General features: G+C 38.5%; 1 protein-coding gene across 4 annotated transcripts in view; it reads right to left on the bottom strand.

Annotated features, from left to right (window-relative positions):
• Positions 1 to 23603, bottom strand: part of ELP2 (elongator acetyltransferase complex subunit 2) — a 51377-nt gene that overhangs the window by 4468 nt on the left and 23306 nt on the right. For 2 of the 4 annotated variants that reach the window (XM_072732209.1, XM_025996986.2), the window contains exons 13-21: positions 20833 to 21021; positions 18363 to 18432; positions 17126 to 17221; positions 16919 to 16976; positions 16052 to 16124; positions 7828 to 8020; positions 6135 to 6256; positions 4254 to 4387; positions 3603 to 3716 (exon numbers count right to left, since the gene is read on the bottom strand). In XM_072732209.1, coding sequence (XP_072588310.1) covers positions 3603 to 3716; positions 4254 to 4387; positions 6135 to 6256; positions 7828 to 8020; positions 16052 to 16124; positions 16919 to 16976; positions 17126 to 17221; positions 18363 to 18432; positions 20833 to 21021 — 1049 coding nt within the window. The remainder of the gene's footprint in view (positions 1 to 3602; positions 3717 to 4253; positions 4388 to 6134; positions 6257 to 7827; positions 8021 to 16051; positions 16125 to 16918; positions 16977 to 17125; positions 17222 to 18362; positions 18433 to 20832; positions 21022 to 23603) is intronic. The other 2 variants (XM_072732210.1, XM_072732211.1) reach the window with 1 other exon arrangement.

Genomic DNA, 23603 nt, shown 5'->3' with positions numbered 1-23603 from the left:
AAGGCAGGAATGAAATATAACCTTGAGGTAATGAAACATTTTAAAAACTGGCATACCAGAATCTATGTAACCACATGACTGTGAGGCCTTGCAAGTGACCATCATGGAGGTTACACACTTCAACAATGCTACTGTACATAGTGTTTCCTGAAATTATCTTATAGGCAATGCTTCCATACTATGCAGGCGATGACCTGAACACTATCTTCAGTGACAGTACATCTGTGCGTTTGACTCTGGTTACTGAAGGCAGTCAAGACTCATAAAGAAATGAATTTTATAAATAGAATCAATGCCACACTTTAAAAAAAAGTGATGAAATGTGTACAATTATAAAAGATATTATAATTGGCTTTCTTGTATCACTAGTAAGCTGGTCCTGAACACAATCTCTAAAGAGAAGTTCCAAAAATATTTTAAGTCACACCAACATCACTAGCATCTCATTTGTTATCAATAATATTAAAGAGCTCACATTTCATGAGAGGAATGGTTTGAAGTAGTGACATTACTGAAAGAAATACATGTAGTACAGTTGACCCTTAACACAGATTTGAACTGCATGGGTCCACTTATACACGGATTTTTTTCAATACATACAGTACAGTACCATAAATGTATTTTCTCTTACAATTTCTTAGCAACATTTTTTTCTCTAGCTTATTTTATTCAAACACAGTGCTAAATACATATAACATACAAAATAGGGGCTAATCCACTGCTTATGTTATTACTAAGGCTTCTAGTCAACAGAAGGCTGTTAGAAATTAAGCTTTGTGGAGTCAAAAGGTATACACACCTCTAACTCCCACTGTTCAAGGACCAATTGCATACTGCTGCCCATGGGAGCTACTTTGAGGAGTACTTATTTTGTTATTTTAAGTCTTAACATGGTGGGTTTTGGTAATATTCCCCTTAAATCTAGCATGTTAATAGATCACATTTTTTTTAATTTTTATTTATTTATGATAGTCACACAGAGAGAGAGAGAGAGGCAGAGACACAGGAAGAGGGAGAAGCAGGCTCCATGCACCGGGAGCCCGATGTGGGATTCGATCCCGGGTCTCCAGGATCGCGCTCTGGGCCAAAGGCAGGCACCAAACCGCTGCGCCACCCAGGGATCCCAACAGATCATATTTAGAAGACAGGAGTTTGAGGAGCCAACCTTAAAGGCAGTATTTGGTTGTATTTACCTTTATATCTCATTATTAGCAAAAACTTTGATTTGAAAGATACCTGAAATTTGGTAACTGGGATATTAACAATGCAAATAATATAATGTGGTTAAGTCAGGGATTAGTTCTTATAAATCTAACACCATCATAATGACTTAAAAAAATCTTGAAATAAAAAATACAAATTCTGTACATGTCCCCTTGCCTTGCTTTCTAAGGGCTTCCCACCAGTATTCCACATTCAGGACCTGCAGAGGAGAACGAGCACCATGGGTAGGGCAAGCTGAAAGGAAGAAGGCAAGGGAGGGAGCCCAGGAAGAGAGAAAATTTCAAATTCCTAGAATATGGAATATCACACTGAAGTACTTACCTCTTCAGTAAGCAACAGCATGAACTCATTCTTTCTTTTTTTAAAAAATTTTTACTTATTTGGCAAAGAGAGCATACAAGTAGGCAGACCAAGAGGGAGAGGGAGATACAGGCTTTCCGCTGAGCAGAGAGTTTGATGTGGGGCTCGATCCCAGGACCCTGGGATCATGACCTGAGCCCAAAGCAGACACTTAACTGACTGAGCCACCAAGGCACCTCCAACATGAACTGTTTCAATTGCTAAAACCACCATCAGAGGTGGGAGAGAAGCCAAAAGGACAGCAGGAACAAAGATTACATTTTAACCAATACAATTATTATCAGTACTAACATGCTTTTGCCAACAAGGAGACAAACTCCCCTGGATGAAATATCTTGTAAAAGACATCTGCTCACAGGTCTCTCTCTCCACCAACCCATCACTTTCATCATGATACTGTCACTTGGAATTTTGACATTCTATTTTGAACAGTTCAGATATATGAAGGTTGAAGAATTCTAAAAAAAAATCTGACAGAATGAGGTTAGTGACTTTTCAATTATTCAGATATTTTTAAAGAATAGAATAATTTGGGTTAAAAATTAGATTAAAAAAGGATCCTGCTACCTAAGTGAGTGATGGTCGGGAGAAGGCTGTAAATGACAGGTGCTCTAAGCCAGCGCAGGAGGCAACAGCCCAGGCGCAGGGCATGAGGCTCAGGGAGCATCCTGTGCTAGAAAGCAGTCATGTGGCTTTGAAGTGCACTTGACCGTTTGCTCCAACATGGGTTCTAAGCTGAAGTGTTCAAACACAAGATGAGGATACCAAAACACAATCTATAATATCTCAAAAAATCACCAATACTTTTAATCCAATTTTACTACAAATCTACTATAATCACATTCTAAACATCATTATAAAAATCACTTTCATTTCAAATGCATTGTCTATAAAGATAGCATTATGCAAACAAGCAATCTGTTCAAGTAAACTTTTTAAAAACCTGGTGTGGGGACACCTGGGTGGCTTAGTGGTTTAGCGTCGGCCTTCGGCCCAGGGCATGATCCTGGAATACTGGGATTGAGTCCCACATCAGGCTCCCTGCATGGAGCCTGCTTCTCCCTCTGCCTATGTCTCTGCTTCTCTCTCTGTGTGTGTCTCATGAATAAGTAAATAAAATCTTTAAAACAAAACAAAACAACAACCTGGTGCAATAGTAAGAAACATCAATCTCAAGAAACTACCACAGTACCACTTGGTAGTAAGCACCAAGAAGAGAGATTTGTGTCCCTCTCCATGTAAATGTGGCATAAATTTGCCTGTAAAGACAAATACTCTATGATTTCACTTATATATTGAATCTTTAAAAAATGAAAACAAACAAAAAAGAAAACAAAAACTCACAGGAAAAGAGATCAGATTTATGGTTACCAGATACAAAGAGTAGGGAGAGAGGGAATCAGAGGAAGGTGGTCAAAACGTACAAACTGCCAGTTATAAGGACAAGTATTAGAGATGTAATGTACGACATGATGACTACAGCTGACACTGCTGGATGACGGACAGGGAAGTTAAGAGAGTAAATCCTAGAGTTCTCATTAGGGGAGACATTTTTTTCCTTTATTCTTTTCTTTTTTCCCTTTTTATTGTATCTCTAATAGTAAATGGATGTAAGGTGAACATAGTGTAGTAACATTTCACAACGTATGTAAATCCTGCTGTACACCATAAACTTAGAGTCACATGTACTGATTACTTCTCAATAAAACTCAAGAAAAACTGCCACTAAAAACTAGATGCCGGGGGCGTCTGGGTGGCTCAGTCGGGTTAAGTGGAGCCTGTCTGGCTCCCTGCTCAGTGGGGAATTTGCTCCCTCTCCCTCCACCCCTTACCCTGCTCTTGCATGTGCGTGCGCTCTCTCTCAAATAAATAAATCTTAAAAAAAAAAAAAAATCTACAAAAGAACAACTTATTTTTAAAAATAAATAAAAACTCAATGCTTGATAACAAATACAATTATAATTTGCATATTTATAACAAAATCTAATGTGATGAAAGTGAAAATAGTAAGAAAATACCTTTGACTTGTTTCTACACAGTGGGTCCAGTCATTTATTTCTGGAACTTGATCAGTCTTTTTCCAGGTGTATAAACAAACCTTTCCACACTCTAATCCTACTGCAACAATGTATCTGTTTTTAAGAGAGGAGAGAAAAGACTGATTAATTACATGAATTTCTGTTATCTCTGTCATCACTCTAAGGGAAGGGAGTTCTTTACCGTATTTCCAACTGTCCATGGCTTACAAAAGGCTTTGTTTAAAAATGCCAGCTGAGGAGAGAGTGCACTGCTTCTACTGTGTCCTCATGGAACTCCTCTCCATCATGGGTGCTCAAAGTTTTCCCTCTGTTCTCTGCTGGCAAAGCCCATAAATCAGTGTTTCCCTGGCTGTCTGCAGGGGCTCCCGTTCTACTGAAGACACTTGTTACCAAGAAAGCACCAAGGTTCTGACATAGAACCTTTGAGCCACACTCCCAATCCCCTTTTTCTCCACTCTGAATATCATCGGGTTTGGATGATTTAACAATTCTTATAAGAAACCTAAGCATTATGAAAAAAATAGCAACTCAGAAGCTATGAAAAAGCACAAATCAAAGTATGAGAGAGCTACATACTAAGGAATCAAGTCTTAACAAATATGTAAGACAAAGACCCACTTGGAGACTGACCTTTGGGAAAGGTTAAGCAGGGGGCAGACACTGACGGCTGTCACTGCCCCGCCCACATCCAGGACAGAGGAGCAGGGGCCAATGCTGTGCTCCACAGAGTCATCACTGGAGTCGCACTCACCCCACACAACCACCTAATAGAGACAGATCAAACTCTGTGAAGCTTTCTCTTTGCAAGGTTTCCAGCAAGGCATCAAGAGTATCAGTGGCACAGATAATGCAAAATATTCACTCTAACATTTAGAAAAATACCTCATCAACATTTGTGGATGATGTTCCAGGATTTCAGGTATTTCAAGCATCAGAGAGAAGCCACAGTGTAGCTGACACAAGTCTGTGAGACCTCAAATACCTAAGTGTGCTGGTCCCAGATGGACTGCCCTTGCCCAGAGACTGGAGATTATCTAGCATGCTCTTTGATACTCAGGAAACCAGTTCTGATCCAGGGAGAGTCTATCAGTCACATCTTCACCAGGAGGCTCATCCTGCACGTCTCTAAGAAGTTACCACACAATGCATGGGGATCTATCAAACCTGGCTCTTCCTCTATACCACTGAGTCGCTCAGGGAAACAAGTCAGCAGTCAAGAGCACCTAACCATGATGCTACCCTGTGTAAGAAATGGTATTTCCTTGGAAGCTCATGCCTCCAGGTGGTGTGACTGGTCCCTAAGAAACAGAGAGCAGTGAAGCAGATGACACTTGTAAAATCCAGACCAAAGCAAGACTCCAAGCAGAAGCCTCTGACCAAGTAAACAAAAGTACATTTCTGAGAATGTGTGGTGGATGACACTCTGTCCATTTCAGTCCCGACACACCCTTGAGAGCCACAGCTGGAGCATGCACTACAGCGAGACTGCAGGGGGCAGAGAAGCCCTGCTTCCTCAGCAGCCAGCAGGGCATAGCACATAAGCGCCAGGGAAGAAATGAATAGGCAAATGGACACAAGTAAACATCTAAGAGAAACGGGTTTAGAGGATGACATTTCAGTGATTCACTGAGTGACAAGGCAAGAGCTAGCCCTCTGCTAAGGGGATTTGCACCATGACAAACTGAAGAGGGCAGGAAGAGGAAAGGAAATGCTCAACTGCCTCACCACCTCTGGTCCGCAGGCACTGCAGAAAAAGGAAAGGGCATTAAAGAGTGTGAGAACAGGAGGGACCAGAGCCAGGGTGAGGGCAGTAGTCAAGAACATACACCTAACTAACTTTTGATTTTTTCAAAGCTTGGGAAACACACCCACCCACATACACAAACTGCTTCCTCCACTGAATGAAAAGGCAGTAATTATCTAATGTAGAAAAATTAATTCATAAATGTATGAAAAAGAAAAGCAGCAACTGTTTTCCCCCGTATGTCCCCTCCACCCCCTCCTGCTCTCCTAGTTGGTTAGTCTTCAATCATTTTATTCACCACTTCTCTCCTGCTGGGGTCATCTGAGGAACATCATGTGTCTGAAAGGTTTTCTTCTCAGTATTTGATATTTCAGAGAAATGTATTTATAGAATTTAGCACGAAAAGCCTTTTTATGCATGCATATGAAAAACACAGAAGAGAGCAGCCCCAGTGGCTCAGTGGTTTAGTGCCGCCTTCAGCCTAGGGTGTGATCCTGGAGACCTGGGATCGAGTCCCATGTCGGGCTCCCTGCATGGAGCCTGCTTCTCCCTCTGCCTCTGCCTGTGTGTGTGTGTGTGTGTGTGTGTGTGTCTGTCTCTCATGAATGAATAAATAAAATCTTAAAAAAAAAAAAAAAAAAACACAGAAGAGAGAATATACAGATTTTAAAAAAATAAGATCAGAAAGTCAGGATTATGTGTTTTCTATCCAAATACACCTGTAGTATTATTTTACATTTGAAAAATACTAAGTTTAAAAAAATTACCTTTTTGTCCCGACTTCCAGTGAAGAAATACTTGCTATCAGGACTCCAATCACAAGACCAAATAATTCTACTGTGCACAGCAGTTACTTTGTTGGTAAAGGCAAAGAGGCTAAAAACTGGGTCTGAAAGAAACACCATACACACGACTCACAAAGCAGACAGAGTTGTCTTTATCTGTAGAAACCTATGGTTATGTGCCAAATCCATCAAGCCCTTTAGCAATCAATTTATTCATGTGGACTTTTGCAACACACTAGGCAGCTGGCCCTCACCAGAAGGCTATGGGCACACAGTTACTCTCCCAGGAGGGAAAGCTCTCTAGTGACACCTTCCAGGTGCTTAACTAAAATTTAACTTATGCCCATGAGAGAAGCCTGAGCAATTTAACTTTACTCAGGAAGTGGCCAGATTTACACATATGGCTAAAAGAGTAATGCACTCTTCAATAATGGAAAAAAAAAATGAATGAAAACTTTAAAAAAAATCTTTGCCCTGGAGCGCCTGGGTGGCTCAATAGGTGAAGCATCTGCCTTTGGCTCAGGTCACAGAGCCCCACATCCGGCTCCCTGCTCAGTGGGTAGTCTGCTTCTCCCTTTACCTCTGCCTACTAACTTCTCCTGCTTATTTTCTCCTTGGTAATCTGTCAAGTGAATAAATAAAATCAGGGACACCTGGGTGGCTCAGTGGTTGAGCGTCTGCCTTTAGCCCAGGGCCTGATCCTGGAGACCCGGAATCGAGTCCCACATCGGGCTCCCTGCATGGAGCCTGCTTCTCCCTCTGCCTGTGTCTCTGCCTCTCTTCTGTGTCTCTCATGAATAAATTAAAAAAAAAAATCTTAAAAAAAAAAAACAAAAAACAAACCTTTTCCCTTGTTAGATTTCAATGTAAGGTAATAATAATAATAATAATGTAACTAGCCCTCAGGGGGACTAAACCTAAAACGCATAATTACTTATGAAGAGGGAAGAGGAATATATCTATTAACCATAATCCATAAAGATACAATACATTAATGGATATATCATTAGTTTCACATCAACTTTTTATAAAGTAAAAGCTGCATGTTAGGAAATCACTAGTTGCAAAAGAAATCAATCTGTTCTAATATGTATTGTTTAATATGTGTCAGTCTAAAATACAAGAAACTAAGAGACTAGGAATACCACAAGATCAAACTGCATGCAAGTTATATCAATGGAAAAATTAAAACAATTAAACAACATGAAGATATATTAAACACTCTTTAGATTTTACCCAAAGAAACCAGGGTGAGAGAAATAGGCTATGCTCCAACAACACAAAGGTTTGTTGTTGTTGGTTTTTTTCCCTTTGTTTTTAATTAATGTCAGAATATGCCACTCATTCAGTTTTATGCCGGCATTCTGAAACAATCCACAAAATCCATATTTTTTAGATTTCTGTTTCTTTTAACGGAGATGTCTGAATACTTGCCATCTTGACTATATAATCACAAGAAGTCAACTCAAAGATCACTGTGTTTAAATCTTACAAGGAAGGTCAAGTCTTCCTCAGAATACAACTATGAAAGATTTCATGGAAGTGAGACTGTGGCCTTCACCCTGGTATTACTTCTACTCCTCTTCACCGAGTAGCTCCTCACTAGATAAATTAGTAGTAGATAAAATGGACATATGTGTTTCACTAGTAATCTTCCAACTGAAAGCTGTTTTACCTAACTCAGGTGAGATTGTGTCCTGCCTTTTCCACAATGACCAGGTTCGATCTCTGGAAACAGCTAGTAAGAACTTGTCGTTAGGTGAGAAGGCCATCTGCGTGACAGTCAAACTGTGAAAAACTAAATTCTGCACCTGTTTCCAAGATGTAGTGTTCCAAAGAATGATGGCTGCATGCTCTTTCTTAGCTGCCTAGAGGACAGAGATGAAACAAGCAATTTAAGTAGAAATAAACTGCAAAAAAAACCCACATTAAAAATAAATAATATATTATTTCTATGGGTATGTTTTATTTATCTGTATAAATGAGGGAAAAATTCAGAGCAGGTACATACTACAAGCAGGTGTAATCTCCTGGAAGAAGAAGACTAGGATTAGCATAGGTAACTCATCAGAAACTGACACTGCCATCATAATATTTCAATGTTTTATAAGAAGAATACATTTGTATATTAGTTTGTAATTAAGAGTTTAGAAACTTTCACTTCTGGTCAATATGATGGAGTAACAGGAACTGGACTGACTCTTGTGTGAAATAACTAAAACAGAACAAAACAAAACAAAAAAACAAAAAAAAACAGACATAGTGCCTGAAAATAACAGCACTCCAAAATACGAGATATCTGGCAACAAAGAACACTCATCTCTGGGACAAAATGAATTTGACTGGGAGAAAAAAAAAGAAAGAACCTCACTGAACTCTGTGACAACTTCAAACAGCTAAAGAAGTGTAACTAGAGTCTCCACAAAGGAAGAAAAGAAAAATACTTAAAAAGATAGCTGCCGAAAAATTTCCAAATTTGATAAAAACAATAAACCTACAAGATTCAAGAAGTTCAATAAAACCCAAAACATGAAGAAAATTATATCGAAAATAATCACATTGTTTACAACCAGCAATAAAAAATAAAATTGCAGTTGGAGGGGAAAAGCCCATTACCAAGAAACAAAAAAATTACAGCAAGTTCCTATCAGAAACAATGCAAAAAAAAAAAAAAAAAAAAAGAGCTCCATTGTTAAAGTACTAAGAGGAAAACCAACAGTATCTTACCCACTATAAAAATCATTATTGAAAAATGAGGGAGAGACAACGTCTGTCAGACAGGGAGAAGCTCAAAAAATTCAGGACCAGCAGAAATACATTACCAGGAATGTTAAAGAATATCCTTTAGGCAGAAAGAAACTGGTATCTGTTGGAAAATTTTTTATTTATATCTCTTCAAAACATAACTGACTGATCACGGGGATCCCTGGGTGGCTCAGTAGTTCAGCGCCTGACTCTGGCCCAGGGTTTGATTTTGGAGTCCCAGGATCAAGTCCCGCATTGGGCTCCTGGCATGGAGCCCACTTCTCCCTCTGCCTGTGTTTCTCTCTCTCTCTCTCTCTCTCTCTCTCTCTGTGTCTATCATGAATAAATAAATAAAATCTTAAAAAAAAAAGATAACTGATCAAAGGAAAAATGACAAGATATTGAGGAATTTCTCTGAAGAAGTAAAGTGTCCAACAAAACCACAGTAGGGGGAAACAAAAGTATACTTCTGTGAAGTTCCTAAATCATTCATGAAACAATGCAACATTACTTGAAGGCAGACTGTGGCAAATTACAGATGTATACTAAGAAATGAAAGACAACCAATAAAATTACACAGTAGTTATATCTACTAGCCAAACAAAAATAAAACAGACTCATAAGAAGTAATCAATTAACCCAAAGTAAGTAAAATGAAAAAAAAGAAAGGATGGAACAAATAGAAAACAAAATAGCAAGATGACAGATTTAAATCTGAGCATATTATTTATTACGTTAAGGGACATCTGGGTGGCTCAGTCAGTTGAGAATCTCCCTTTTGCTCAAATCATTATCTCAGGGTCCTGGGATCAAGCCCCACATCAGGCTCTCTGCTTAGCAGGGAGTCTACCTCTCCCTCTCACTCTGCGCTCTCTCTTTCTCCAATAAATAAATAAAATCTTTATTTAAAAAAATCTCTAATTAAAAATTATATCTCATCATGGTTTTTTTCAAAGTAAATGGCCTCACAATTGCCACTATTAAAATGGAAGATTATCAAGATGAATAAAAAAGTAAGATCCAACTGTATGCTGTCTTTAAGAAACCCACTTGAAAAAAAAAAAAAGGAAACAGCTGAAGAGTACAAGTGTGGAAAAAAGATACATAATTCAAGGACTTCTCAAAAGAAAGCTGGAGTGGGTATATTAACATTGGACAACATAGATTTGAGAGCACAACATATGGCCAGAAATAAAGAGGATCATTCCATAATGATAAACTAGTCAATTAATCAAGAGAATGTAACAAATCATAAATGTCTTAACAGCAGAGCTCCAAAATATAAAGTAAAAACTGATTGAAAAACAAGTATTAAAAGATAAGCCCACAACCATATAGATCTCAAAAAGCTACTCTTAATAAAACTCAAAGTATAGAGACATAACACTATCAACCAATCTAACATAATTCACATTTTCAGAACACTCCACCTAACAGAGAATCCACATCCTTTTTTTTTTTTTTTTTTTAAAGATTTTATTTATTTATTCATGAGAGACAAAGGCAGAGGGAGAAGCAGGCTCCATGCAGGGAGCCCGATGTGGGACTCGATCCCAGGACTCCAGGATCATGCCCTGGGCAGAAGGCAGGCACTAAACCGCTGCCACCCAGGGATCCTGAATCCACATCCTTTTTAACTGACATGGAAATTTACCATGTTCCAAGATTACCAAGATTAAATTTCAAAGGATTCAAATCATACTATGTTTTCTGACCACAAAGAAATTAAATTAGAAATCAGTAACAGAAAGATATTTGGAAAACACTCAGTATAAGGAAACTAAATAATAAATCTCCAAATAACCTATAGGTAAAAAGACAAAATTAAGAGAAATTTAAAAATATTTTTAGTGAAAATGAATAGAACATATCAAAACTTACGGGATGCCTCAAAAATAATACTTAGAGGGACACGTGGGTGGCTCAGTGGTTGAGCATCTGCCTTTGGCTCAGGGCATGATCCCAGGTCCTTGGATCAAGTCCCACATCAGGCTCCTTGCAGGGACCCTGCTTCTCCTTCTGCCTATGTCTCTGCTTCTCTATGTTTCTCATGAATAAATAAATAAAATATTAAAATAAAAAGCTTCTTTTAAAAAAATAAATTAATAATAATACTTAGAAAATTATAGCACTCAACATCTGTATTAGAAAGATCTGAAATCAATGGCTTCAGCTTTAACCTTACTAAACTAGAAACAGTAGAGGAAATGAAATCTAAGAAAAAAAAAACAGCAAAAAATCAATGAAAAAGAAACAAGAACAGCAGCAGAGGAAAATCAACAAAACCAAAAAGCTGGTTATTTGAAAATACCAAAAAAAATAATTATTTTCCCGATTAATTCTCAGAAAGCTCTCCACCCCAAAAAAAGGTAGGAGAGAGAAGGTACAAATTGCTGATAACAGTTGTAAGAAAGATGACATCTGGGGCACATGGGTGGCTCAGTTGATTAAGTATCTGCCTTCAGTTCAAGTTATGATCTCAGGGTTCCTGGGATCGAGCCCCATGTCCAGCTCCCTGCTCAGCAGAGAGTCTGCTTCCCCCTCTCCCTCTGCGCCTTGGCTTGTGTTCTCTCCATCTTACTACCTTCTCAAGTAAAAAAATAAAATCTTTAAAACAAAAAAAAAAACAAAAAAAAAAAAACAAAGGTAACATCACCAAAGATTCTTTCAATATTAAAAGGGACAGATTTTCTGAAAAATACAAACTACCAAAGTTCACTCAAGAAAAGCTACACACACACACACACACACACACAAAGAAAGAAAAGCTACACAGTCCTATATCTATTAAAGATATTATATTTCTAGTTAAAAACTTTGCCACAAAGAAAACTCCAGGATTGGTGGCTTACTGGGGATTTTTCTCAAAAATTTAAAAAGACAGTAATACAAATTCTACACAAACTCTTCCAGAAAATTGCAGAGGAAGAAATATTTCTAAGAGGCTAATATTACTCTGAAACCAAAACCATATAAAGAAAACTACACTTCAATACCCATCATATATTATATACAAAAGTTTTAACAAAATTTTAGAAAAATTAGTCCAACAGTATATAAAATGATAATGTACTATAAACAGGTGGGGTTCCAGGAACCCCACTGTCCCAGGAAAAGGATGGTTCCAGGAATGTGATGTTGGTTTATTGTTTTAAAAATCCGTGTAATTCACCATATTAATAAACTGAAAAGGGGAAACCATGTGATCATATCAACAGATGAAGAAAAAATACTTAACAAAATCTATCTTCCATTCCTGATAAAAACTCTCTGCAGAGGCACCTGGGTGGCTCAGTCAGTTGAGGATCTGCCTCTGGCTCATGAGGGTCATAATCCTGGGGTCCTGGGATCGAGCCCCATGTCAGGCTCCCTGCTCAGTGAGCAACCTGCTTCTCCCTCTCCCCTGCCCCTGCTCATGTTCTCTCTCTTGCTCACTCTCTCTCTCTCTCAAATAAATACAAATCTTTTAAAAAAAAAACAAAACCCCAAAACAAAACCTCTCTGCAAACTAGAAATTGGAGGCAACCTGAGAGAGAAGAATCACAAAAAAGTCTACAGCAAATATCACCTGTAATGGACAAAGAAGGAATGTTCCTGAGGTGAGGAATAAGCCCAAGGATTTCTGCTATTACTATACCATTTCTATCCAACATTAAGACATGCATATGAGGAAGGAAATTTCTTTACTCAAAGGCAACATAAGAATCTATGTGGAAACGCTATAGCATGTATAATAAAGATACAAATTTAGGAAGCTCCCAGGATGTAAGATCAATATACAAAAAGCAAGGAAGAGATACAAAATATCTGAAATAAGGGTAAATATGACAGAATTGTGTAAGACCTGACACTGAAAACTATAAAACATTCCTAATAGACTTTAACAATGGGGAAAATTGGGTGAGATAAACTACATATTATCTCTGCAACATTTTGTTAAATCTACCATCATTCTAAAATAAAATGTTTACTGGGACGCCTGGGTGGCTCAGTGGTTGAGCGTCTGCCTTCGGGTGTGATCCTGGAGTTCTGGGATCAAGTCCTCCATCAGGCTCCCCACAGGGAGCTTGCTTCTCCCTCTGCCTATGTCTCTGCCTCCTTGTGTCTCTCATGAATAATAAAATATTTAAATAAAATGTTTACTTTAAAAAATCATCCTGAGAAATTAAAGACCTAAATAAATGAGACAGTGCATTTGCATGTCAAAAAACCCAATATTGTTATAATCTCCTCCAAATAACTTTAAAAAGTAAGAAGAGAATTGGTTCCTGATTTCAAGACCTATTACCAAAAGTTACAGCTATTAAAAGAATGTGGTATTGGCATCAACATAAGAAAAAAAGATGAACAGAAGAAAATAAAAGTGTAGAAAAAGACTCATACATATATAGACAGGTGATTTCTGGCAAAGGTGCAAAAGGCAGTAAATAAAGGAGTAAGTCTTTTCAACAAATAATGATGGTACAATTGGATACTGACATGCAAAAAAACCCAACTTTAACCTAAATTCCAGGCCAAATGCAAAGAATGCAAGAATTAAAGATGTAAACATAAAACTTAAAATCTACAAAACTCCTAGAACAAAATATAGCAGAACTTTGTGACCTTCAGTTAGGTAAAGATTCCTTAGACATTACACAAAAAGCACACAATCCAATACAGAAAAAAAATTGGTAAATCAGACTTCACCAAAACATATAACTTCTGCTCTTTGAAAAACACAGTTAGGGAAATGAAGACAAGTCATTGGGAATAATTAGCTAAATAGCATTTATCTGATAGTTGTATCCAGTGTATATAAAGAACTTTCCCAAATTCAGTAGTGGAAAAACAATTGCTATAAAGAAATGGGCAGAAGATTTGAAGATACTTCATCAAAGAGATACAGATGGCAAATTAGCACATAAAAAGATGCTCAACAACACTGGTCTTGTGGAAAATGCAAATTACAACCACGAGATGTTACCCACCAAACTGAATGGTTAAAAAGATTGACCGTGGCATACAAAGTATTGATAAGGGTGTGGAGCTACTCAAACTCCCTCTGCTGGTGGGAACTATAAAATGGTACAACCACTTTGGAAAATAGATTGGCAGTTTCTTTTTTTAAGATTTTTATTTATTTATTCCTGAGCTGGAGGGAAGGAAGGAAGGAAGGAAGGAAGGAAGGAAGGAAGGAAGGAAGGAAGGAAATATGGCATGATTCCACTTATATAAATTTTAGAAGATACAAACTACTCTATCATGACAGGAAACAAATTAGTGGTTTCCTAGGGATGAGGCAGCAGAGGGTAAGAAGGAGCAGGAAAGAGGACTTACCAAGGGACAGAGGAAATAATCTAGGGTTGATGGCTATGTCTATTATCTTACTTGTGGTCGTGATTTCACAGGTATAAACAAACATGTTAAAACTTATCAAACTGTTCACTTTCAACATGCAACTTATAGTATGCTAATAACACCCAAATAAAATTGCTAAAAATGTTAGTTTCAAAGAAAGATACATCTAATCATCTGCTTTACCAAAGAAAACCAAATATGTGGCTGGCATCTTCAAGAAATCCAGCTACCTTCAGGTAAATCTGCAGATTTAAACTTTCCAAGCCACACTAACATCCACATCTCTTTTCTTTTTTTTTTTTTGTTTTTTATATTTATATTTATTTATGATAGAGAGAGAGAGAGAGAGAGGCAGAGACACAGGCAGAGGGAGAAGCAGGCTCCATGCACCGAGAGCCCGATGTGGGACTCGATCCCGGGTCTCCAGGATCGCGCCCTGGGCCAAAGGCAGGCGCCAAACCGCTGCGCCACCCAGGGATCCCCACATCTCTTTTCTATTGTTTATTTAAATATAAAGTACACAGAACAAGTATACAAATAACAAAAAGAAAGCTGCACATTTTTGCTATAAGCAAGCCCATTTGAAAAGGAAAAATAATCAATTATATGACCAACAGTGCCCAAAAGCTAAAAACAAATAAGCTGCTCAACAGAAGCATAGCTATTCCTGATACCACACTCCATTCTTTCCACAGGCCCCTGCCACCAAGGAAGTATTCTCAGTACCATCCTCACAGAGGGACAAGCAAAGGACATAAGGCAGGAGGGGTATATTGATACTTATGATGCCTCTCAACACAGGCCAACAGCAAGAAGCTGCAGAAAGAGAGGAGCCTAGCCACATAGGCAGCTCGCATTATCACATTTAAAACAAGTAAATGAATTTTAGAAAATGTAGAGAAATATGTAGATCTCAGACCTTTCAGACAATCCTCCATATACACTGGCTCCTCCCACAGAGTATGAATATATGGATAAATACTGAATTGTGAGTTTGGGATCATTCTCCCAGGCAAAAGCTTGAAGAGCACTATTCCACAGTGCCATGTGCTAGTGAGCCAGGCACCACCCTGCCTCACCCTGGCATAGGCTGAAGGACTCCATTCATCCATTCACTTCAGTTGATACCACATCTGTTCCTGGAGAAACTCAAATGGAGCGGAGGGCACCTTCTCATTTCCCTGTGTCTTCAGGGCTCCCAATTATTTCAATTTATTTATTATCTTTTTAAGTCATTTAGAAACATCTGATTAAATACATCAGGCATGGGACTCCTGGGTGGTTCAGCGGTTAGCGCCTGCCTTCAGCCCAGGGCATGAGCCTGGAGTCCTCGGATCGAGTCTCACATCGGGCTCCCTGCATAGAGCTTGCTTTTCTCCCTCTGCCTGGTCTCTTCCTCTCTCTGTCTCTCACGAATAAATAAATAAAATCTTTAAATAAATAAATAAATAAATAGGGCATAAATCAACTTAAACCAAGTATTTAAAAACAAAAGTGTGTGGCTCAAACAGATTTAAAATCCAACTGCAGGCTTTATTTTATTTCTCTTTATGTAAGCTCTACACACCCAACATGGGGCTTGAACTCACCATCCCGATATTAGGAGTCACATGGTCTACTAACTGAGGTAGCCAGGTGCCCCTTAATTGCAAGATTTTGAAGGAAAAGAAGGGAAATGAGATTGAGAAAGTAAGTTCAGAAAAAAGCAGGTCCCAGTGGCCTTTCACGGAGCATTCTGCCTCTATTACCACAACTTTTAAGAGCCTGAGGATTCAAATAACATGTCACCAAGTAGAATAAAAAAAATTCCCTACCTTACATGCTGAGGCAAGCAGAGTCTTTGAATTGCTACAAGCAACACAAAATATTTCATAACCATGTCCATATCTAAAATTTAAAAAAGAATGCATGATCCCTTTATTAGTATATATACTTATTTTCATGCTGCAAAGTTTTAACATGTGAAAAGAACATCAATCTCCGTAGCATACAATTCTTTTAGGGACATTACATTTCTGTCTAGGCAAGCATTTAGGGGAAAAAACAGAGAGACTGGGAAACAGGCCAGCTTCCTAAAAGTGCTACAACTTATTCAAACAATTAGATTAAAATACATTTCACACCTCCACCCCCACCAGCCAGTACAACAAATAAATCCAGGAAAGGTTTTGATGGGAAAACCCAAGGGAAAAAAACAAAAACAAAAAACAGAATAATAAATCTTAGAAGTCCTTTTTAAAAAGGGAAAGAAATGGGGCAGCTGGGTGGCTCAGTTGATTAAGCATCTGCCTTTAGCACAGGTCACAATCGCAGGGTCCTGGGATCAAGCCCCAACATTGGGCTCTCTGATCAGGAGGGAGCTGGTTTCTCCCTTTTACTCTCTGTCTGTGCTATCCCTCTCTCTCAAATAAATAAGTAAAATCATTAAAAATAAATAAATAAAAGAAATATAATGCTATGTCTCTACTTTAGAAACAAAGACCAATAAAAATCTAGTAAATACACAGTAATATAAACATCTATGTGAAGTTTGATTCTTGTCCCTTATCCACTAAAGATTTTTAGATGGGGGCACAATATAAGTAACAAGAAAGCAAAGGAGAAAATCAAGTTGTGGGGAGAAAAAAAAATTACAAGTTATGACAGCATCAGACCAAATAGATTAGCACAGTTTAACTTACAGTTTTTGAACTTCAGGCCATAAAGTATTCTGCAAAAGATGATCCTCAGTGGGAGGTTCTATAATAAACGTATAGCACTGGAATTATTTTTTTTCTGATTTCATGCAAATGAGTGAATTCTACAGCACTTACTTAGGTCAACAGTGACAGGTATCATACTATGTATACTAATGACTCTTATTAAACCACCTTTTTACCATTTCTTACCAGTAAGTATGGAAGGTTGAAAGGCCACTGGTTGATACTCGAAACTGGTACTAGTTAATAGTTCCTCTTCATCAGAAGGCTGAGAGGCTATATCTCCTAGTTTAAATGAAACACATCAACATCATGAATATAGCCCCTATATTTATATGTTTTGTACATGTCCCAATATCACAACCATCAGAAAGCAGTGGCACTTCAAAGTACTAATTGTACTTCAAAGATGCATCACTGTGATTCCAAAGCCAAGGGTATTTCCATTACTCCAGTATTTTCCAAATTCCAAATGTGTTCCTTGAAGCACCAGTCAATTCCACGGATTCTTTTTTCTTTCTTTTTTGTTTTTTAAGATTCTATTTATCCATTCATAGAGACACAGAGAGGCAGAGACACAGGCAGAGGGAGAAGCAGGCTCCATGCAGGGCGCCCGACGTGGGACTCGATCCAGGGTCTCCAGGATCACACCCCGGGCTGCAGGTGGTGCTAAACCGCTGCGCCACCAGGGCTGCCCAGATTCCTTTTTTCTTTGACCTAACATTTCCCAAACTTTTAAAAAAATCAGATTCTTCAGGCCACCCATATTAACATGTGGTAGTGGTAGTGCTCTATGAAACACACTTTGTGAAAGCTGTACCTATTTCAGGGTCTATATATGGACAAAGTATTTATCATGAAATGTCTGATGGAGAAAGCAGACAAATATATTGTGATTTAAAAAAAAAAAAATCAGGGCACCTAAGGGGTGCAGTCGGTGTTCAGTGTCTGCCTTTGGCTCAGGTCATGATCTCAGGGTCCTGGGATCAAGCCTCGCATTGGGCTCTCTGCTCAGTAGGGAGTTGGATTTTCCTTCTTCCTCTGTATCTTTCTTGCTTTCACTCTCTCTCAAATAAATAAAATCTAAGAAAAAAAAATCAGGGGTGCCTGGGTGGCACAAGCAGTTAAGTGGCCAACTCTTGTATTGGCAGCTTGGGTGTAATTTCATGGCATCAAGCCCCACGTCAGGATCCATGCTCAGTTTGGAATCTGCTTAAGACCTCTCTCTCCCTCTGACTCCAGCTCACTCTCTCTAAAATAAATAAATAAATCTTTAAAAAAAAATTTTTAAACAGTAATGAACATGAAGTACATGTTATCCAAGTGTATAACTAGATTTTATTTTATTTTTTTTTTATTTTTTTTTTTATAACTAGATTTTAAACACCACTATGGGTTCAAAACTTTTGGACACTAAAAGCCTTACCTTGAAAGACAGCTTTATTTGATAACCCCAAGGCAGGGACGGTAGCTCCTTCTGGAAGATCACTGTCCTGCTGGAATAAAAAGTATTATACATGTTTTAAATACTAGAAGTTGGGATCCCTGGGTGGCGCAGCGGTTTGGCGCCTGCCTTTGGCCCAGGGCGTGATCCTGGAGACCCGGGATCAAATCCCACATCGGGCTCCCGGTGCATGGAGCCTGCTTCTCCCTCTGCCTGTGTCTCTGCCTCTCTCTCTCTGTGACTATCATAAATAAATAAATACATACATACATACATACATACATACATACATACATACTAGAAGTTACTACTACACCTCAGGCACACAAAAATGTCATGCTCATAAATGCAGAGGAACAATTTAAAGATCACATTGGTGGATATCTGCCCACACTTCCATTTTCTAAACCAACAGATACAATGCTAAGCAATCACTCTCTGAAGACAGGCTGCATTTAACCCCCAACGTTCTATACCCAATCCATAAAGTCCGGCATCCTTTCATCCATGAGCTCATCAAACTCTAACAGCTCAGTGAATTTCAGAGTCTGAGAAGGCATGCACTGGTCTGGTTTCTAGCAAAGAGTGGGCTGAAAATGGCATGCATGGGGCTCTACTTCCAAGAGTCTCCCAAAAACATCCTAATGATGCTCCTGCAAACATCACCATTTCCTAAAAAAGCACGGAGTATTTTCATGAAACATATTTAAATAACTCGGTATCTTTATTTATTTATTTTTTTTAACTCGGTATCTTTAAAAACATTTTTAGAGTACTGTTTAAAGTGCCAATAATCTATACTATGCAATTTACATCAAATTATAAGAAACTATATGCTAACTATAAAAACTGGCACATGTCCAGATGATAAGAGCATTTCTTACAATTCAGACTTTAATATTCAAAGGCTAGAACTCAACACAAACATGAGCAATGGGAACTTAAGCCTTCCTCAGGAACAACGGTCCAGCATATAAGAGACAGCATGCTTTATTTCAGACACCAAGAACAACAAACCAGCACGGAAAAGAGAAGCAAGAAGCATTCCTACAAACTTATCCCCACATTCAGAATGGGAACAAAACCCAAAGTACAGCAAGAAGCTTTCCAGTCTAGGCAATTTCTGTATCTTAGGACACAGAATTGAGTGTTTACCTGGACTAAGGCTTTCATGGAATCCCAAAACCACATTTCAACCCCTAGAATTGAGAGATGTTGAAACTAACTGCCCTTCCACCCCTGCAGCTCTATATAATAATCCCAATCAAGAGTTCCCTTTTAATCTCATTCCCATTGTCTATTATGATTAGAAACAAGCAGAACAGAATCTTAAATCTTCTCATCATCAAGAAAGCCTGTGTATACTGAGGTGCCCAGTATACACTCAAGGAAATTTAGTTGGAAAGTTTATTTCAAACGACTCATTTTCTTCTTCTTCAGTCTTAACCAGACTGGTGTTAGCTGCCGTGCTTTCAGTCTCCAGGCTCAAATGTATCCCAGTCTCACATAATACTTTCTACCCCAAAGTACTTTTCAGAACCTTCTTTGCTTAGGGGACCTCCTTCCCCCCGCCAACAAAGCCCCCCAGTCTAATTGTGCCTGCCTCCCAAGGTCCTCCAGCACTTGGACTTTCTTCCATTCTCTCCATTTTCCTGGCTATACTACTCTTCATTTGAATAGCCATGGCTACCCCGGTGCTCACTCGCTCACTCCCTCTCCCTTCCTTCCCCCTTCTCCCTACACTTATCCTTTTCAATCTCAGAACCAACTCTGTGACCCAACTCTCAGTGAAGAACCATATGAGGCTCACACTTCTGTGTAACACAACTATCTTCCTAATTTCATACCTTTGAAACTAATTACTTTATAATTTTTATAATTTATATATCATTGGTCTCACCTAATAATTCCAAGTACTTCAACTTCACTGCTCCCTATCCCTAACCTACAGCCACGTGGAAATCTTGAAAGTATGGCCTACTATATATTGTTTTATTTTAAGTACCTGTCACAGTGATGATACATGGTTCCTGCCTTGACTTAATGTAATTCTTTACAGTGTCTCAGGCTACCTTTTAAAGATATTTCTGGTTTTAACATTTAAATTATTGTATGCCACAGTGTGCAAAAAAGGTTGTCAAGCCAATAACATGATTTGACTTCCTTTCTACTCATGAGCTTCATTTACAGATTTAAGCAAAAATTTCTTAAATGAAGGGGATCCCTGAGTGGCTTAGCGGTTTGGTGCCTGCCTTCCACCCAGGGAGTGATCCTGGAGTCCTGGGATAAAGTCCCATGTTGGGCTCCCTGCATGGAGTCTGCTTCTCCCTCTGCCTGTGTCTCTGCCTCTTTCTCTCTCTCTCTCATGAATAAATAAATAAAATCTTAAAAAAAATTTTTTTCTTAAATGAAGTGCATGGATTTAAGCTGAAACATTTAGAAGAATACTCACATTATAAAGCACAAGATTCACAGACTGGCCTGTAATGGCACAAAAATTTTCCACAAAATTCCGAGGTGCAGAAAATACCCGAAGAACTTTTTCATCTGCTCCAGATACAAACTGAAACCGATTAATCATTGCCAAACATTTCAGGTCATATCCATGTATCTGAGGCCGGGCAATTTCATGCCAAGTCACCTGGGTATTAAAATAGGATAAACAACAATGATCATACATTTCAAAATCAAATTCTTCTTTTTTTAAAGATTTTATTTATTCATGAGAGACAGAGACAGAGAGACAGAGAGAGACAGAGAGAGAGAGAGGCAGAGACACAGGCAGAGGGAAAAGCAGGCTCCATGCAGGGAGCCCAATGTGGGACTCATCCTGGGACTCCAGGGTCATGCCCTGAGCCAAAGGCAGGTGCTTAACCACTGAGTCACCCAGGCATCCCTCAAATTCATTTCAACAAGCAAAATATGAGATGCAAAATCATTTATTATGCCATGGAAATATGACCACAGAGCAGATTCATCTGTGTTGTGTTTATTGATAATTCAATCCTTTTTCTTACTGAGTATATTCCCTTGTACAGATATGTGTATATATGTGTATATAGATACACATACATAAGCTTGTTGATCCATTCACATACCAACAGACATTTAGGTTGTTTCCAGTTTTTGTCTTTTTTTTTTTTTAAGATTATTTATTTATTTATGAGAGAGAAAGAGAGACAGAGAGAAAGAGGCAGAGACACAGGCAGAGGGAGAAGCAGGCTCCATGCAGGGAGCCCGATGTGGGACTCGATCCTTGGACTCCGGGATCACACCTCGAGCCAAAGGGAGACCCTCAACCACCAAGCCACCCAGGCATCCCTCCAGTTTTTGTCTTTTACTGAAAAAGCAGTTGTGAACATTTCTGTAGAAGCCTTTCTTTGCATGGCCATGGGCTTCTGTTTTTCTTGGGTAAATACCACCTATAAGTAAAATGGCTAACTCATATCATAGATGCATATTTAAATTTTTAAGAAACTGCCAAATTATTTCCCAAAGACACTATATGTTTTACAATCCCATCAGCAGTATACGAGAGTGCCAGCGACCTGCTTCCTCACCAAAACTTGGTATAGTCAATCTTTTACTTTAACCATTCTCATAGGTGTGTAATGGTTCCTCACTGTAGTTTTACTCTGCATTTCCCCAATGACTATGGGGTTGAGGATCCTTTCCTGTCCTATTTCCTTATATCTTCTTTGGAGAAGTATCCGTTCAAATCTTTTGTCTTTTTTTTTTTTTTTTTTTTTATAGGATTGTTTTGTTTTCCTATTACTGAGTTCTAAGGCATTCTTTATATACCCTGGATATAAATCCCTTACCAGAGATGTACTTGGAAAATACTTTCTCTCAGTTTGTGACTTGTCTTCTCATTTTCCTGACAGTATCTTTCAAGGAGCAAAAATTCTACATTTTGGTGAAGTCCAATTTATCCATTTTTTTAGTAGATGATTAATAAACAACAGCTGAACTATACTGGTAACAAGTCACAAAGAGCCATAGAAAAGCACTACAGGGATGCCTGGCTGGCTCAGCAGTTGAGCTTTTGCCTTCGGCTCAGGGCTTGATCCCAGGTCTGCGATCGAGTCCCACATTGGGCTCCCTGAGAGAAGCATGCTTCTCTGTCTGCCTATGTCTCTGCCTTTCTCTGTGTGTCTCTCATGAATAAATAAGTAAAATCTTGAAAGAAAAGAAAAGAAAAGAAAAGAAAAGAAAAGAAAAGAAAAGAAAAGAAAGAAAGGAGAAAGAAAGAAAGAAAGAAAGAAAGAAAGAAAGAAAGAAAGAAAAAGCATTGTAAATCATTTGCTTTGTTTTTTAATGGACTCTAGTATTGCTCCCAATGTCTTCAACTCTATAATCTGAATCTACCACTGCTACTAAAGTACTAATATAAGTGGCAGATTTCGCTTGTTTTCAAGAACTGACTTGTAGTCAGTTCCAAGAATTTCTGTCAGAAATTGAAACTGAGGGGGCGCCTTGGTGGCTCAGTTGTTTAAGTGTCTGCCTTCAGCTCAGGTCATGATCCACCCTGAGTCAGGGTCCCTGCTCAGCAAGTAGTCTGCTTCCCCCTCTCCGTTTGCCCCTCCCCCCAACTCATGCTCACTCCCTCTTTCTCTCACAAATAAATAAAATCTTAAAAAAAAAAAGAAAAGAAACAAACTGAAACTGAGTACACAGGCTTTCTCTACCACATAGCACAGTTCAATGGCTTGCCAGTGGTAAAGTCTGGTTGTAATTTTTTGAGCTCAGGACCAAGACTGAAAAGTTTATTAAACAAAAACTGCCCTCAATCACTATTACCTAACACTATATGACTTTAGAAATTAGTTTCCACTGCAAACTTGACATTTCCTAATGAATTAAACCTAAAATTATAAGGGATAAGCTAACTTTTATGTAGAACAAAAGTAAATTTTGAAAATAACTGACATTTAAATTGTCTGAATTGTAAAAAGTGTACGTATGTTTAAGTTCTTAAGAAAACATCAAACGTTTTCCTAACTGGCTGTATCGTTTTGCACTCCTATGAGCAAAGTATAAAAGCTTGGGCCGCTCTGCACCCTTACCACCACTCCTTACTGTCAGTACTTTTCACTTCAGCCATTCTATATAGTCTGTAGAAGCACCATATCACGGTTTTCACTTGCATTTCCATAGTGCCTAACAGTGTTGCCCCCCCTTTCATGCACTCAAGGATGTTTTTTAAAGTACATCAGTCAAGTA

This window comes from Vulpes vulpes, chromosome 13 (genome assembly GCF_048418805.1).
Source record: "Vulpes vulpes isolate BD-2025 chromosome 13, VulVul3, whole genome shotgun sequence".
NCBI classification, from domain to species: domain Eukaryota; kingdom Metazoa; phylum Chordata; class Mammalia; order Carnivora; family Canidae; genus Vulpes; species Vulpes vulpes.
This window is presented reverse-complemented; position numbering and strand designations above follow the sequence as displayed.